Source organism: Bombina bombina, chromosome 9, assembly GCF_027579735.1.
Source record: "Bombina bombina isolate aBomBom1 chromosome 9, aBomBom1.pri, whole genome shotgun sequence".
Classification (NCBI taxonomy): domain Eukaryota; kingdom Metazoa; phylum Chordata; class Amphibia; order Anura; family Bombinatoridae; genus Bombina; species Bombina bombina.
Window position 1 is genome coordinate 245,492,964 of NC_069507.1, and position 19,344 is coordinate 245,512,307.

Sequence of the window (19,344 nt, forward strand, 5' to 3'; positions counted from 1 at the left end):
AGAACAGAAAAAGTGAGAAAAACATAATTTATGTAAGAACTTACCTGATAAATTAATTTCTTTCATATTAGCAAGTCCATGAGCTAGTGACGTATGGGATATACATTCCTACCAGGAGGGGCAAAGTTTCCCAAACCTCAAAATGCCTACAAATACACCCCTCACCACACCCACAAATCAGTTTAACGAATAGCCAAGAAGTGGGGTGATAAGAAAAAAGTGCGAAAGCATAAAAAATAAGGAATTGGAATAATTGTGCTTTATACAAAAAAATCATAACCACCACAAAAAAGGGTGGGCCTCATGGACTCTTGCCAATATGAAAGAAATTAATTTATCAGGTAAGTTCTTACATAAATTATGTTTTTTTTCATGTAATTAGCAAGAGTCCATGAGCTAGTGACGTATGGGATAATGACTACCCAAGATGTGGATCTTTCCACGCAAGTCACTAGAGAGGGAGGGATAAAAACAGAATTTATGTTTACCTGATAAATTACTTTCTCCAACGGTGTGTCCGGTCCACGGCGTCATCCTTACTTGTGGGATATTCTCTTCCCCAACAGGAAATGGCAAAGAGCCCAGCAAAGCTGGTCACATGATCCCTCCTAGGCTCCGCCTTCCCCAGTCATTCGACCGACGTAAAGGAGGAATATTTGCATAGGAGAAATCATATGATACCGTGGTGACTGTAGTTAAAGAAAATAAATCATCAGACCTGATTAAAAAACCAGGGCGGGCCGTGGACCGGACACACCGTTGGAGAAAGTAATTTATCAGGTAAACATAAATTCTGTTTTCTCCAACATAGGTGTGTCCGGTCCACGGCGTCATCCTTACTTGTGGGAACCAATACCAAAGCTTTAGGACACGGATGATGGGAGGGAGCAAATCAGGTCACCTAGATGGAAGGCACCACGGCTTGCAAAACCTTTCTCCCAAAAATAGCCTCAGAAGAAGCAAAAGTATCAAATTTGTAAAATTTGGTAAAAGTGTGCAGTGAAGACCAAGTCGCTGCCTTACATATCTGATCAACAGAAGCCTCGTTCTTGAAGGCCCATGTGGAAGCCACGGCCCTAGTGGAATGAGCTGTGATTCGTTCAGGAGGCTGCCGTCCGGCAGTCTCATAAGCCAATCTGATGATGCTTTTAAGCCAAAAAGAGAGAGAGGTAGAAGTTGCTTTTTGACCTCTCCTTTTACCAGAATAAACAACAAACAAGGAAGATGTTTGTCTGAAATCCTTTGTAGCATCTAAATAGAATTTTAGAGCACGAACTACATCCAGATTGTGCAACAAACGTTCCTTCTTTGAAACTGGATTCGGACACAAAGAAGGCACGACTATCTCCTGGTTAATGTTCTTGTTAGAAACAACTTTCGGAAGAAAACCAGGTTTAGTACGCAAAACCACCTTATCTGCATGGAACACCAGATAAGGAGGAGAACACTGCAGAGCAGATAATTCTGAAACTCTTCTAGCAGAAGAAATTGCAACCAAAAACAAAACTTTCCAAGATAATAACTTGATATCAACGGAATGTAGGGGTTCAAACGGAACCCCCTGAAGAACTGAAAGAACTAAATTGAGACTCCAAGGAGGAGTCAAAGGTTTGTAAACAGGCTTGATTCTAACCAGAGCCTGAACAAAAGCTTGAACATCTGGCACAGCCGCCAGCTTTTTGTGAAGTAAAACAGATAAAGCAGAAATCTGTCCCTTCAAAGAACTTGCAGATAATCCTTTCTCCAAACCTTCTTGAAGAAAGGATAGAATCTTAGGAATTTTTATCTTGTTCCATGGGAATCCTTTAGATTCACACCAACAGATATATTTTTTCCATATTTTATGGTAGATTTTTCTAGTTACAGGCTTTCTGGCCTGAACAAGAGTATCAATGACAGAATCTGAGAACCCTCGCTTTGATAAAATCAAGCGTTCAATCTCCAAGCAGTCAGTTGGAGTGAGACCAGATTCGGATGTTCGAACGGACCTTGAACAAGAAGGTCCTGTCTCAAAGGTAGCTTCCATGGTGGAGCCGATGACATATTCACCAGGTCTGCATATTTAACCCCTATACAGTCCCTGGTATCTGCTTTGCTGAGACCCAACCAAGCCCAAAGGGGAATACGATACCAAATGACGCCTTCAGTAAGCTTTTCCTATGTATCTGAGCTCCTCACACATGCATCTGCATGCCTTGCTTCCCAAAAACAACTGCGCAATAGAAGCGCGAAAATGAGGCTCTGCCTATGATTAGAGAAGGCCCCTATAAATCAATCGTTTTAGCCCAGAAAAATGTCTACCAGTCTTTAAAGCCCTTGAGAAGCCCTTTATTCTGATTTAATAAAAATGGCTTACCGGATCCCATAGGGAAAATGACAGCTTCCAGCATTACCAAGTCTTGTTAGAAATGTGTCATACCTCAAGCAGCAAAAGTCTGCTCACTGTTTCCCCCAACTGAAGTTAATTCCTCTCAACAGTCCTGTGTGGAAACAGCCATCGATTTTAGTAACGGTTGCTAAAATCATTTCCCTCTTACAAACAGAAATCTTCATCTCTTTTCTGTTTCAGAGTAAATAGTACATACCAGCACTATTTTAAAATATCAAACTCTTGATTGAAGAATAAAAACTACATTTAAACACCAAAAAACTCTAAGCCATCTCCGTGGAGATGTTGCCTGTACAACGGCAAAGAGAATGACTGGGGAAGGCGGAGCCTAGGAGGGATCATGTGACCAGCTTTGCTGGGCTCTTTGCCATTTCCTGTTGGGGAAGAGAATATCCCACAAGTAAGGATGACGCCGTGGACCGGACACACCTATGTTGGAGAAATAAAGACAGCCAATTCCGCTGAAAAAATAATCCACACCAAAAATAAAGTTTAAATTTTATAATGAAAAAAACTGAAAACATAAGCAGAAGATTCAAACTGAAACAGCTGCCTGAAGTACTTTTCTACCAAAAACAGCTTCAGAAGAAGAAAACACATCAAAATGGTAGAATTTAGTAAAAGTATGCAAAGAAGACCAAGTTGCTGCTTTGCAAATCTGATCAACCGAAGCTTCATTCCTAAACGCCCAGGAAGTAGAAACTGACCTAGTAGAATGAGCTGTAATCCTTTGAGGCAGAGTTTTACCCGACTCAACATAAGCATGATGAATTAAAGATTTCAACCAAGATGCCAAAGAAATGGCAGAGGCCTTCTGACCTTTCCTAGAACCGGAAAAGATAACAAATAGACTAGAAGTCTTTCGGAAATTCTTAGTGGCTTCAACACAATATTTCAAAGCTCTAACTACATCCAAAGAATGCAATTTCTCCTCCTTAGAATTCTTAGGATTAGGACATAATGAAGGAACCACAATTTCTCTACTAATGTTGTTGGAATTCACAACCTTAGGTAAAAATTCAAAAGAAGTTCGTAACACCGCCTTATCCTGGTGAAAAATCAGAAAAGGAGACTCACAAGAAAGAGCAGATAATTCAGAAACTCTTCTAGCAGAAGAGATGGCCAAAAGGAACAAAACTTTCCAAGAAAGTAATTTAATGTCCAATGAATGCATAGGTTCAAACGGAGGAGCTTGAAGAGCCCCCAGAACCAAATTCAAACTCCAAGGAGGAGAAATTGACTTAATAACAGGTCTTATACGAACCAAAGCTTGTACAAAACAATGAATATCAGGAAGATTAGCAATCTTTCTATGAAAAAGAACAGAAAGAGCAGAGATTTGTCCTTTCAAGGAACTTGCAGACAAACCTTTATCCAAACCATCCTGAAGAAACTGTAAAATTCTCAGAATTCTAAAAGAATGCCAGGAAAAATGATGAGAAAGACACCAAGAAATATAAGTCTTCCAGACTCTATAATATATCTCCCTAGATACAGATTTACGAGCCTGTAACATAGTATTAATCACAGAGTCAGAGAAACCTCTTTGACTAAGAATCAAGCGTTCAATCTCCATACCTTTAAATTTAAGGATTTGAGATCCTGATGGAAAAAAGGACCTTGCGACAGAAGGTCTGGTCTTAACGGAAGAGTCCACGGTTGGCAAGAGGCCATCCGGACAAGATCTGTATACCAAAACCTGTGAGGCCATGCTGGAGCTACCAGCAGAACAAACGAGCATTCCTTCAGAATCTTGGAGATCACTCTTGGAAGAAGAACTAGAGGCGGAAAGATATAAGCAGGATGATACTTCCAAGGAAGTGACAATGCATCCACTGCTTCCGCTTGAGGATCCCTGGATCTGGACAGATACCTGGGAAGTTTCTGGTTTAGATGAGAGGCCATCAGATCTATTTCTGGAAGTCCCCACATTTGAACAATCTGAAGAAATACCTCTGGGTGAAGAGACCATTCGCCCGGATGCAACGTTTGGCGACTGAGATAATCCGCTTCCCAATTGTCTATACCTGGGATATGAACCGCAGAAATTAGACAGGAGCTGGATTCCGCCCAAACCAGAATTCGAGATACTTCTTTCATAGCCAGAGGGCTGTGAGTCCCTCCTTGATGATTGATGTATGCCACAGATGTGACATTGTCTGTCTGAAAACAAATAAACGATTCTCTCTTTAGAAGAGGCCAAGACTGAAGAGCTCTGAAAATTGCACGGAGTTCCAAAATATTGATCGGTAATCTCACCTCCTGAGATTCCCAAACCCCTTGTGCTGTCAGAGACCCCCACACAGCTCCCCAACCTGTAAGACTTGCATCTGTTGAGATTACAGTCCAGGTCGGAAGAACAAAAGAAGCCCCCTGAACTAAACGATGGTGATCTGTCCACCACGTCAGAGAGTGTCGTACAATCGGTTTTAAAGACATTAATTGAGATATCTTTGTGTAATCCCTGCACCACTGGTTCAGCATACAGAGCTGAAGAGGTCGCATGTGAAAACGAGCAAAGGGGATCGCGTCCGATGCAGCAGTCATAAGACCTAGAATTTCCATGCATAAGGCTACCGAAGGGAATGATTGTGACTGAAGGTTTCGACAAGCTGATATCAATTTTAGACGTCTCTTGTCTGTCAAAGATAGAGTCATGGACACTGAATCTATCTGGAAACCCAAAAAGGTTACCCTTGTCTGAGGAATCAATGAACTTTTTAGTAAATTGATCCTCCAACCATGATCTTGAAGAAACAACACAAGTCGATTCGTATGAGATTCTGCTAAACGTGAAGACTGAGCAAGTACCAAGATATCGTCCAAATAAGGAAATACCACAATACCCTGTTCTCTGATTACAGACAAAAGGGCACAGAGAACCTTTGTAAAAATCATTGGAGCTGTTGCTAGGCCAAATGGCAGAGCCACAAACTGGTAATGCTTGTCTAGGAACGAGAATCTCAGAAACTGATAGTGATCTGGATGAATCGGAATATGCAGATATGCATCCTGTAAATCTATTGTAGACATATAATGCCCTTGCTGAACAAAAGGCAGGATAGTCCTTACAGTTACCATTTTGAATGTTGGTATCCTTACATAACGATTCAATATTTTTAGATCCAGAACTGGTCTGAAGGAATTCTCCTTCTTTGGTACAATGAAGAGATTTGAATAAAACCCCATCCCCTGTTCCAGAACTGGAACTGGCATAATTACTCCAGCCAACTCTAGATCTGAAACACATTTCAGAAATGCTTGAGCCTTCGCTGGATTTACTGGGACACGGGAAAGAAAAAATCTCTTTGCAGGAGGCCTTATCTTGAAGCCAATTCTGTACCCTTCTGAAACAATATTCTGAATCCAAAGATTGTGAACGGAATTGATCCAAATTTCTTTGAAAAAAACGTAATCTGCCCCCTACCAGCTGATCTGGAATGAGGGCCGCACCTTCATGTGGACTTAGGAGCTGGCTTTGATTTTCTAAAAGGCTTGGATTTATTCTAGACTGGAGATGGTTTCCAAACTGATACCGCTCCTGAGGATGAAGGATCAGGCTTTTGTTCCTTGTTGTGACGAAAGGAACGAAAACGATTATTAGACCTAAATTTACCTTTAGATTTTTTATCCTATGGTAAAAAAAAAGTTCCTTTCCCTCCAGTAACAGTTGAGATAATAGAATCCAACTGAGAACCAAATAATTTATTACCCTGGAAAGAAAGGGAAAGCAGAGTAGACTTAGAAGACATATCAGCATTCCAAGTTTTAAGCCATAAAGCTCTTCTAGCTAAAATAGCTAGAGACATATACCTGACATCAACTCTAATGATATCAAAGATGGCATCACAAATATAATTATTAGCATGTTGAAGAATAATAATAATGCTATGAGAATTATGATCTGTTACTTGTTGCGCTAAAGCTACCAACCAAAAAGTTGAAGCTGCAGCAACATCCGCCAAAGATATAGCAGGTCTAAGAAGATTACCTGAACACAAGTAAGCTTTTCTTAGAAAGGATTCAATTTTCCTATCTAAAGGATCCTTAAAGGAAGTACCATCTGCCGTAGGAATGGTAGTACGCTTAGCAAGAGTAGAGACAGCCCCATCAACCTTAGGGATTTTGTCCCAAAATTCTAATCTGTCAGATGGCACAGGATATAATTGTTTAAAACGTTTAGAAGGAGTAAATTAATTACCCAAATTATTCCATTCCCTGGAAATTACTTCAGAAATAGCACCAGGAACAGGAAAAACTTCTGGAATAACTACAGGAGATTTAAAAACCTTATCTAAACGTTTAGATTTAGTATCAAGAGGACCAGAATCCTCAATTTCTAATGCAATTAGGACTTCTTTAAGTAAAGAACGAATAAATTCCATTTTAAATAAATATGAAGATTTATCAGCATCAACCTCTGAGACAGAATCGTCTGAACCAGAAGAGCCATTATCAGAATCAGAATGATGATGTTCATTTAAAAATTCATCTGAAAAATGAGAAGTTTTAAAAGACTTTTTACGTTTACTAGAAGGAGGAATAACAGACATAGCCTTCTTAATGGATTTAGAAACAAAATCTCTTATGTTATCAGGAACACTGAGTATTAGATGTTGATGGAACAGCAACAGGTAATGTAACTTTACTAAAGGAAATATTATCTGCATTAACAAGTTTGTCATGACATTCAATACAAACAACAGCTGGAGGAACAGCTACCAAAAGTTTACAGCAGATACACTTAGCTTTGGTAGCTCCAGCACCAGGCAGCGATTTTCCAGAAGTATCTTCTGACTCAGCTTCAACATGGGACATCTTGCAATATGTAATAGAAAAAACAACATATAAAGCAAAATTGATCAAATTCCTTAAATGACAGTTTCAGGAATGGGAAAAAATGCCAGTGAACAAGCTTCTAGGAACCAGAAGCAATAAAAAAATGAGACTTAAATAATGTGGAGACAAAAGTGACGCCCATATTTTTTTAGCGCCAAATAAGACGCCCACATTATTTGGCGCCTAAATGCTTTTGGCGCCAAAAATGACACCACACCCGGAACGCCGACATTTTTGGCACAAAAGAACGTCAAAAATGACGCAAAAGTCCGTGCCAAGAATGACGCAATAAAATGCATTATCCCAAATATGAAACTGACTGTCTGAAAATAAGGAATGTTGAACATCCTGAGTCAAGGCAAATAAATGTTTGAATACATATATTTAGAACTTTATAAAAAAGTGCCCAACCATAGCTTAGAGTGTCACAGAAAATAAGACTTACTTACCCCAGGACACTCATCTACATGTTGTAGAAAGCCAAACCAGTACTGAAACGAAAATCAGCAGAGGTAATGGTATATATATATATAAGAGTATATCGTCGATCTGAAAAGGGAGGTAAGAGATGAATCTCTACGACCGATTACAGAGAACCTATGAAATAGACCCCGTAGAAGGAGATCATTGAATTCAAATAGGCAATACTCTCCTCACATCCCTCTGACATTCACTGCACGCTGAGAGGAAAACCGGGCTCCAACCTGCTGCGGAGCGCATATCAACGTAGAATCTAGCACAAACTTACTTCACCACCTCCATAGGAGGCAAAGTTTGTAAAACTGATTTGTGGGTGTGGTGAGGGGTGTATTTGTAGGCATTTTGAGGTTTGGGAAACTTTGCCCCTCCTGGTAGGAATGTATATTCCATACGTCACTAGCTCATGGACTCTTGCTAATTACATGAAAGAAATATATATTTTTTATTTGCATTTATCCCATTATAGATACAAGGGGTTTTCAAACAGGTATACTATTATAGTCAGCATGGTCACCTGCCAGCAATGCCTGTATTGGCGCCTCAAGATAAGGCAAGCAGTGGCGAAAAAAAATAATTTATGCTTACCTAATAAATGCATTTCTTTCTTGATACGGTGAGTCCACAGATCACCTCTAATTACTATTAGGAATATCTCTCCTGGCCAGCAGGAGGAGGCAAAGAGCACCACAGCAAAGCTGTTAAGTATCACCTCCCTTCCCTCCAACCCCAGTCATTCGACCGAAGGAAAAGGAGAGAAAGGAAGTAATACAAGGTGCAGAGGTGCCTGAGGTTTACAACACAAAGCCTGTCTAAATAAACAGGGCGGGCTGTGGACTCACCATGTAAAGAAATAAATAAATTTATCAGGTAAGCATAAATTTCGTTTTCTTTCTAATGACACAATGAGTCCACGGATCATCTCTAATTACTATTGGGAATCAATACCCAAGCTAGAGGAGTCGGACACAGATAAGGGAGGAACAAGACAGGGAACCTAAACAGAAGGCACCACTGCTTGAAGAACCTTTCTCCCAAAATAAGCCTCAGCCGAGGCAAAAGTATCTAATTTATAGAATTTTGAAACAGTGTGTAGAGAGGACCAAGTTGCAGCTTTGCATTTTTAAAATGCCCAGGAAGAGGAAACAGCCCTCGTGAAATGAGCCGTGACTCTCAGAAGGCTGCTGTCCAGCAGTTTCATAGGCCAAGCAAATTATACTCTTCAGCCAAAAAGAAAGAGAAGTAGCCGTAGCTTTCTGACCCTTGTGTTTCCCAGAGAAAACAATAAACAAAGCAGAAGACTGGCGAAAATCCTTAGTCGCCTGTAAATAGTATTTTAACGCATGCACCACATCTAGGTTGTGCAGCAAACACACTTTATGAGAAGAAGGGTTAGGACACAAAGAAGGAACAACGATTTCTTGATTAATGTTCCTATCCGAAACCACTTTAGGAAGGAAGCCTAACTTAGTATGCAGAACTACCTTATCCGAATGAAAAATAAGGTAAGGGGATTCATACTGCAACGCCGAGAGCTTCGAGACTCTACGAGCAGAAGAAATTGCAACAAGAAACAAAACTTTCCAAGATAACATCTTAATATCTAAGGAATGCATAGGCTCAAACGGAGCCTGCTGAAGAACTTTAAGAACAAGGTTAAGACTTCAGGGAGGAGTAACAGGTTTGAACACAAGCCTGATTCTGACCAAGGCCTGACAGAAAGATTGCACGTCTGATATAGACAAAGAAGATATATGACCCTTCAAAAAACTCGCAGATAAACCCTTCTCCAGACCCTCCTGGAGAAAGGACAGAATTCTAGGAATCCAAACTCTACTCCATGAGTAGCCTCTGGATTCACAATACAAATATTTACGCCATATCTTATGGTAAATCTTTCTAGTCACAGGCTTACAAGCCTGAATCAAAGTCTCAATAACCAACTTTGAAAACCTGCGCTTAGATAGAATTAAGCGTTCAGTCAGCTTCAGAGAAACGAGATTTGTATGAAGGAAGGGCCCTTGAAGTAGAAGGTCCTTCCTCAGTGGAAGTCTCCAAGGTGGAAGAGAAAACATCTCCACTAGGTCTGCATACCAGATCCTGTGAGGCCACGCCGCACACCGGTGCAATGAGCATCACCGACGCCTTCTCCTGTTTGATTCGAGCAATGACCCGTGGAAGGAGAGTGAACGAAGGAAATAGGTATGCTAGACTGAAATTCCAAGGAACTGTCAGAGCATCTATCAGTACAGACTGAGGATCCCTTGACCTCGAACGAACCTTGGCATTCTGTCGAGATGCCATGAGATCCAGCTCCGGCTGTCCCCATTTGAGAATCAAGTTGGAAAACACCTCTGGATGAAGTTCCTACACCCCCGGGTGAAAGGCCTGTCTGCTCAGAAAATCCGCTTCCCAATTATCCACTCTTGGAATGTGGATCGCAGATAGACAGCAGTTGTGGGTCTCCGCCCACTGAATAATCTTGGCTACCTCTCTCATGGTCAAGGAACTCCGAGTTCCTCCCTGATGGTTGATGTAAGCCACTGAAGTTATGTTGTCCGACTGGAACCTGATAAACCTGGCTGAAGCTAAATAAGGCCAGGCTAGAAGAGCATTGAAGATTTCCCTCAGCTCTAGGATGTTTATGGGGAGAACAGACATCCTCCCGAGTCTATATCCCCTGAGCCTTTAGTGAGCCCCAGACTGCTCCCCATCCCAGCAGGCTGTCATCCGTGGCCACAATCACCCAGGTAGGTCTGCAGAAGCTAGAAAACTGCCCTTGTAGCTGGAATCAAGGAACTCTTTCCCAAATTCACCTTCCATCCATGAGAACGCAGAAAAGATAATATCTCCGTGTGGGAGTTTGCTTGTTGAAAGGATGGCGCCTGAACCAGAATGTCGTCCAGGTAAGGCGCCACTGCAATGCCCCGCAACCGGAGCACCGCCAACAGGGCTCCCAGGACCTTTGAGAAAATTCTGGGAGCTGTGGCAAGGCCGAATGGAAGAGCCACAAACTGGAAGTGTTTGTCTAGAAAAGCAAACCTCAGAAACTTGGGTACACATCCTTTAAATCTACTGTTGTCATGAATTGACCCTCTTGAACCAAGGGAAGAATGGAACGAATAGATTCCATCTTGAAGGACGGTACTCTGAGGAACTTGTTTAGAATTTTGAGGTCCAAAATTGGTCTTAAAGTTTCCTCTTTTTTTGGGAACCACGAACAGATTGGAGTAGAATCCCAGACCCTGTTCCTGCATTGGAACAGGAACTATCACTCCCAGGTCGGAAAAGTCCCGGACACAGTGTAAGAACGCCTCTCTTTATCTGGTCTACAGATAATCTTGAGAGCAGAAACCTGCCCCTGTGGGGAAAGGTCTTGAACTCTAGTTTGTATCTCTGGGACACGATGTCCACCACCAAGGGATCCGGAAGATCCCGAACCCAGGCCTGAGCGAAGAAAGAAATTCTGCCCCACACAAGATCCGGTCCCAGATCGGGGGCAGACCCTTCATGCTGTCTGAGTCATTAAAGGGACACTCAAGTCAAAATTAAACTTCATGATTCAGATAGAACATGCAATTTTAAACAACTTTTCCAATTTACTTCCATTAACAAAATGTGCACAGTTTTTTTATATTTACACTTTTTGAGTCACCAACTCCTACTGAGCATGTGCAAGAATTCACAGCATATACGTATATGCATTTGTGATTGGCTGATGGCTGTCACATGGTACAGGGGGAGTGGAAATAGACATAACTTTGCAATTTATTTAACAAAAATCTACTACTCATTTGAAGTTCAGACTAAGTGCTATTGCATTGTCTTCTTATCATGCATTTGTTTATTATGCAAATGTACAGTGTTGACTGGTCCTTTAACAGGCTTCTTAGATTGGTTCCCCTTGTTCCAAGACTGGTTGGACCTCCAGGAAGGCTTGGACTATTCCTGTTTGGCAGAGGGAGAGGAAGGCTTACCTTTAAAGTTTTGAAAGGAACGAAAATGACTCTGAAGTCCTTTCTGCTTATTCCTCTTATCCTGAGGGAGGAAATGACCCTTTCCTCCCGTAATGTCTGAAATAATTTCAGCCAAGCCTGGCCCAAACAAGGTCTTACCCTTGTAGGGAATCGCCAAAAGCTTAGACTTAGACGACACATCCGCAGACCAGGACTTCATCCATAAAGCTCTGCGGGCCAGTACGGCAAAACCAGACATCTTTGCTCCCAACTTGTAGGGAAGTATCTGTAATAAAGGAATTTGCCAACTTAAGAGCCTTGATCCTATCCTGGATCTCTTTAAGGGGAGTATCTGTCTAAATAGAATCAGACAACGCATCAAACCAGTATGCAATACACACCGCAGGTTGCCATTGTAAACCCTGGTGTACATACATCTTTTTAAGTAACCCTTCCAACTTCTTATCCATAGGATCCTTAAAGGAACAGCTATCCTCTATGGGAATAGTGGTTCTCTTAGCCAAAGTGGAAATTGCCTCTTCCACCTTGAGGACAGTCTGCAAAGACTCCTTGATAGAGTCAGCTATTGGAAACATCTTCTTAAAAATTGGGGATGGAGGGGGGGCGGAGCCTACAGCTGTTGCGGAAAGACGTGTATATGCAGAGCTCCTGACTCCAACTTGGATTTAACTATAATATTTCCTCCTAAAAATATAATTTTCGTGTCTAACACCGTATGTAAGGTGCCCTGATGTTTGCCAGGTGGAGTTGGTGAGACATTATTATATAGACGGACCTTCCTATGCTCTTCAGCTAGACTGCATAGAAGCTGACTGCGTGGCAGGCAGGCCTGCACTGTGACTCAGTTAATCTGTACTGTCAAGGCTGCCGCACTTATGACCCCCCCCGGGATCCTATTGATTCTGGGTTAATAGCAGCATATTATTGTTGCCCTCACCCTATCCTTTCCTTAACCTTACCTCTAAACATTACCTCAGCACTTTAAACTAAGAGCCTGAGAACGGAACTAGTGTCAGCAATGGCGGCGATGGAGATAGTTTTACAGGAACTCAGCGCACTCCTTGATTCTCACCAGGCAGCCTTCACAGAAATGCTGCATGAAGCCTATAACTCAGTTCGGAAAGTTATACATAATGGGTGCAACGCATTGGATAAGACACTTCATATCAGTGATGACTGCTTGGAGCCCCGCCACTCGCCATCTTTGGCCCCCCACTACTGTGCTGAGAAAGTGAACCAGCAGGTCTCCCAGATTGCGGACGTACTTTGGACTCCCCATAATCAGCCAGAACAGTCCAGTGATAGACCAGAACGAGCGACCTGGATTGTGGAGGGTAAGCACAGTCTCAAAGTTTTGCACCCGACCGAAGCCACAGTATACAGACAGGTCTTACAACATGTAGCACATACAGGCATGATCGGAGCTGAATTGACACTGCCTTCCGAGTTCCTGATGCCTCAGGGAAGCTGGGGCCCTACTAGCAACGGACAATCTCTGACGATCAGCCCACAGATTAAATGTTCCATCTACTCTACAGAGGGTGAGATGCTTACCGACAACGACAGTTTTGACCAGAAGGGAATGGGACGTGCACAGCATGTTGTCTCCCCTCTCAGCCGTGGAAACCGGGCTGGCTCATGCGGCAACGTGAAAGACTATAAGACTGGCGTGGGCTAAACCGGGTGATGTTATTGCTGCTTACATGCGGGGTATATGATTACTCATTTCTCTATAACTGGGTTTGAACAACTATGTCCCAATGCTTTGTTTAAGCCCCAACGGTTGTATTCTCTTATCTTGCTAAGTTTTACTGTATTGGCTTATGTTGCATGTGTTCTTCTGCTGATACTATGATGTTTGTGTACCTTAAGTCTAACAGTTACTGTATGTACTTCCACAGGGGTAAATTATTTATCTAATAGCAGCTGTTTTCTTAACATTGCCTTGCCATAATCCTTGTTTTAGTTTACTAGCCTCCTTGCCAATAATCAAGTTCAGAATGCTGGTAGCTACTATACAAACTATTTCCTACAGATTATTAGTGCAGCATTGATCTAGGCAAGGGAGCCATCATACTCTTGATCCACTAGCATTACATTATTGTTAGCCATTTTATAGGGATTGTCCAGTGAATCTTATATGTTGGTATTTTTATTATTCTTGTCAATCCTGAACGCCTCCACAACAGCAACGCCTGCTGCATATTATACCACAGTTATGTACCCTTAAGAATCCCTTATCCTTTATAGCAAACGATTCCTTCTGCCGTTAACCGAATTAACTCTTTGATAGGAATAGCCAGGACATCTCCCTGACCCATACTCCCCTACACTTATTTTGCTATGTTACTTATCTTATCCATGCCCATATGTCTTGTACACCTATAGTTCCTTCTTATGAGGCTAATTGATTACATCTCCATAGTCATTAAATGTGCTTACAGTTTTCTATTCCCCAAACCAACTGCTTGCAATTGAGGTCCAAAAGTGGCCCATTCAGTTATTTTCTTTGTATCCCCTAACTGTTCCCTACTAAGTTTTTAACTATATACAGGAGGTCCAAGAGAGGCCTCTATTTATCATGGAGGGAAGCCATTGTTTATGATTGCATACTATATTTTAAGGGGATTCTCCTTAAATCAAAAATCTGAGGTTATCTTATATTGGTATATTTGAGTGATTATCTGTTTGAACATCGTGAAATGTAATAGGCCAATCGTGTAGTGATCACTCTATGTTTTCAAAACCAAGTCTTTACTTACCTGTACCATGTATTTTTTTTTTGTTTTCACTTTAACACCTCAATAAAAATATTAAAAAAAAAAAAAAAAAAATTGGGGATGGAGAAAAAGAAAATTTATGCTTACCTGATAAATGTATTGCTTCTTAGACACGATGAATCCACGGATCATCTTCATTACTTATGGGATACAATACCCAAGCTAGAGTACACAGATGATACGGGAAGGACAAGACAGGATACCTAAACGGAAGGCACCACTGCATGAAGAACCTTTCTCCCAAAAGCCGCCTCAGCCGAGGCAAAGGTATCAAATTTATAGAATTTAGAAAAAGTGTGAAGAGAGGACCAAGCTGCAGCCTTGCAAATCTGTTCCACATAAGCTTCATTTTTGAATGCCCAGGAAAAGGAAACAGCCGTCGTAGAATGAGCCGTAACTCGCTCAGGAGGCTGCTGTCCATAAGCCAAACGAATGATACTCTTCAGCCACAAAGAAAGAGAAGTAGCTGTAGCTTTCTGCCCCTTACGTTTCCCAGAGAAAACCACAAACAGAGCAGAAGACTGACGAAAATCCTTAGTCGCCTGTAAATAGAATTTTTAATGTACGCACCACATCTAGGTTGTGCAGCAGACGTTCCTTATGAGAAGAAGGATTAGGACATAAAGAAGGAACAACAATCTGATTAATGTTCCGATCTGAAACCACTTTAGGGAGAAATCCTAACTTAGTACGCAAAACTACCTTATGCGAAAGAAAAATAAGGTAAGGAGACTCATACTGTAATGCCGAGAGCTCTGAAACTCTACGAGCAGATGAAATAGCAACAAGAAACAAAACCTTCCAAGATAACAATTTAATATCTAAGGAATGCATAGGCTCAAACGGAGCCTGCTGAAGAACCTTAAGAACAAGGTTAAGACTCCAGGGAGTAGTAACCGGTTTAAACACAGGCCTGATTCTGACCAAGGCCTGATAGAGCGATTGCACGTCTGGTACATCCGCCAGATGTTTATGTAACAAAATAGACAAGGCAGATATTTGACCATTTAAGGAAGTAGCTGATAAACTCTTTTCCAAACCCTCTTGTAGAAAAATTCTAGGAATCCGAACTCTACTCCAAGAGTAGTCTCTGGATTTTACACCAATACAGAGATTTACGCCATATCTTATAGTAAATTTTCCTGGTAACAGGCTTATGCGCCTGAATCATTGTCTCAATGACCGACTCAAAAAACCCACGCTTAGATAAAATTAAGCGTTCAGTCTCCAAGCAGTCAGCTTCAGAGAAACTAGATTTGGGTGAAGGAAGGGCCCTTGAAGTAGAAGGTCCTTCCTTAGTGGAAGTCTCCAAGAATGAAGAGATTACATTTCCACTAGATCCGCGTACCAGATCCTGCGAGGCCATGCCGGAGCAATGAGGATCACCGACGCCCTCTGCCGTTTGATTCGAGCAATGACCCGAGGAAGGAGAGCGAACGGAGGAAATAGATATGCGAGACTGAAATTCCAAGGGACCACCAGAGCATCTATCAATACAGCCCGAGGATCCCTCAACCTCGACCCGTATCTTGGGAGCTTGGCATTCTGCCGAGATGCCATGAGATCCAGTTCCGGCTGTCCCCATTTGAGAATCAAGCTGGAAAACACTTCCGGATGGAGTTCCCACTCCCCCGGGTGAAAAATTTGTCTGCTCAGAAAATCTGCTTCCCAGTTGTCAACCCGTAGAATGTGGATCGCAGACCGAAAGCAGTTGTGGGCAGTGTTCCCTCTAAGGACAGTTTTGTGTGCAGCCCAGCAGTGAAACAGTTAACAAGAGAACCATACCTTGCCATCTGCATTGTGCAGTGTTTGCTAATTGCAGGGTGTGGTTACCTAATTAACTGTTTCACTGCTGGGCCGCACACAAAACTGGCCTTAGAGGGAACACTGGTTGTGGGTCTCCGTCGACTGAGTTATCTTGGCTCCCCCTGTCATGGCCAAGGAACTCTTAGTTCCCCCCTGATGGTTGATGTAAGCCACTGACATTATGTTGTCCGACTGAAATCTGATAAACTGGGCAGAGGCTAACTGAGGCCAGGCCAGGCGAGCATTAAAGATTGCTCTCAGCTCCAGAATGTTTATGGGTAGAACAGACTCCTTCCGAGTCCATGTCCCCTGAGCCTTTAGAGAGCCCCAGACTGCTCCCCATCCCAGTAGGCTGGCGTCTGTTGTCACAATCACCCAGGTGGGTCTGAGGAAGCAGGTTCCCTGGGAGAGATGATCCTGAGACAACCACCAAAGAAGAGAATCCCTTGTCTCCTGATCCAGATGTAATTGAGGAGACAGATCCGCATAATTTCCGTTCCACTGCCCAAGCATGCATAACTGCAGAGGTCTGAGGTGGAAATAGGCAAACGGAATGATGTCCATGGCAGCTACCATCAGACCGATAACCTCCATACATTGAGCCACTGATGGCCGAGGAGAGGACTGAAGTGCCAGACAAGAATGGAAAATCTTTGATTTCCTGACTTCTGTCAGAAAAATTTTCATTGATAGGGAATCTATTATAGTTCCCAAGAACACTACCCTTGTAGCTGGAGTTAAGGAACTCTCTTCCAAATTCACCTTCCATCCGTGTGATCATAGGAAGGATAACATCTCTGTGTGGGATTTTGCTTGCTGAAAAGATGGGGCCTGAACCAGAATGTCGTCCAGATAAGGCGCCACTTGCAATGCCCCGCAACCGGAGCACCGCCAACTGGGATCCCAGAACCTTTGAAAAAATTCTGGGAGCTGTGGCAAGACCGAATGGAAGAGCCACAAACTGGAAGTGTTTGTCTAGAAATGCAAACCTCAGAAACTTGTGATGATCCCTGTGGATGGGAACATGCAGGTACGCGTCCTTTAAATCTACTGATGTCATAAATTGACCCTCTTGAACCAAGGGAAGAATGGAACGAATAGTTTCCATCTTGAAGGACGGTACTCTGAGGAACTTGTTTAGACTTTTGAGATCTAAAATTGGTCTGAAAGTTCCCTCTTTCTTAGGAACCACAAACAGATTGTTCCTTCATTGGAACAGGAACTATCACCCCCAGGTCGGAAAGGTCCCGAACACAGTGTAAGAACGCCTATCTTTTTATCTGGTCTACAGATAATCTTGAGAGTAGAAACCTGCCCCTGGGAGGAAAGGTCTTGAACTCTAGTTTGTATCCCTGGGACACGATGTCCACCGCCCAGGGATCCTGAACATCCCGAACCCAAGCCTGAGCGGAGAAAGAAAGTCTGCCCCCCATAAGATCCGGTCCCGGATCGGGGGCAGTCCCTTCATGCTGACTGAGTCAATTGCGGGCTTCTTAGATTGCTTTCCCTTGTTCCAAGACTGGTTGGGCCTCCAGGAAGGCTTGGACTGTTCCTGCTTGGTAGAGGGAGAGGAGGGCTTACCCTTGAAGTTTCGAAAGGAACGAAAATTACTCTGACGTCCCTTCTGCTTATTCCTCTTATCCTGAGGGAGGAAATGACCCTTTCCTCTCATGTCAGAAATAATAAGGTCTTACCCTTGTAAGGAATCGCCAGATTTTAACCATAAAGCTCTGCGGGCCAGTACGGCAAACCCAGAAATCTTTGCTCCCAGCTTAAAAGAAAGACGTAGTCAGCAGGATTTGAACCTGCGCAGGGAGACCCCAATAGATTTCTAGTCCATCACCTTAACCACTCCGCGACGACTACACAGGCTGGCCTTTTCCAGAAAAAATTACTTACCTTAGACTTCTGCCAGGAAGCAAGGCAGTTCAATAGGTTTGAGAGGCCATTTCCCTCACATGGACCTGTGGAAGAAAACAAAGACTGAGTAATCTTACTCAGGCTTGCAAAGTTAGCGCAGCATTAAATACATGGGAGGCGCAGTGAGGATTGTACCCCACAAGTTCCCATTACTTAAAAGCCACCACTGCTCTACTGAAGAGACTGATATGGACTACGGCTACACCCTAGGACAAAGCAGAACAATCTTGCACTGCTTAAAAACAATATAATCTTGCTAGAAGAATCTTCTTTCTAACACCTAAACTTTACCACTCCCTTGCTCTAACGTAGGCAAAGAGAATGACTGGGGTTGTAGGGAAGGGAGGTGATATTTAACAGCTTTGCTGTGGTGCTCTTTGCCGCCTCATGCTGGGCAGGAGTGATATTCCCAATAGTAATTAGATGATCCATGGACTCACCGTGTCAATAGAAAGAAAGGGAAAAAATAAATAATGAAAAGATATTGCAAAGTTGTTTCATTATGCATAACTAAATATTTTACATAAAAATCTCAAAGGGTTTACTAGCCCTTTAAATAAGGTTTGATGTGCGTTTATACATTTGTCTCTTTATGTATAAAACAAAAAGATAAACTATGAAAACATTTATCACTTTTTGAAATACACACCTGCTTGAACGTGAGTTGGATAGCCTCATATTTTCTGAGTTCCAAGACATTCATCAGCTCCATAATGGATTTATAGCCACGGTCTAATTCTTCCTGTCTTTTTATGAGTTTTTCCTTTTGTTCTGAGAAGTTTACAAACTGATCTAAAGCTTTTTTGTTGACATGGCTGTACTTCTTCAATTCTGAATTGCACTGTTCCAACTTGCGGAACAACTGGGGAAAAAAAATAAAAAAAATATTACTATTTGAAACTGAAACACTAAATTAATGTTACAATCTTTGGGTATGGTGCTCATGCCAAACAAGAGGGAAATGGGTTGTATGAATTTTAAAAACCTTTAACTGTTAACAAAAATAAACTAACAAAAACCCATAAATGCTTATTTCTGATTATGCAAGAAACATAGCTACAACTCTAATTTAGAAATGTTTCTTGACAAAATTTACAGTAATTAACAGCATCAAACAAAATGCCTTAACAATTTAATACTAGAATAAGCAAACAAA

General features: G+C 42.1%; 1 protein-coding gene and 1 non-coding gene across 2 annotated transcripts in view; both read right to left on the reverse strand.

Annotated features, from left to right (window-relative positions):
• SMC3 (structural maintenance of chromosomes 3) overlaps positions 1–19,344 on the reverse strand; it is a 241,735-nt gene that overhangs the window by 27,414 nt on the left and 194,977 nt on the right. Inside the window, exon 23 of the mRNA XM_053692998.1 lies at positions 18,838–19,050. Coding sequence (XP_053548973.1) covers positions 18,838–19,050 — 213 coding nt within the window. The remainder of the gene's footprint in view (positions 1–18,837; positions 19,051–19,344) is intronic.
• TRNAS-AGA (transfer RNA serine (anticodon AGA)) lies at positions 18,053–18,134 on the reverse strand. Its single transcript has one exon. It is a non-coding gene; the product is annotated as a tRNA-Ser (tRNA).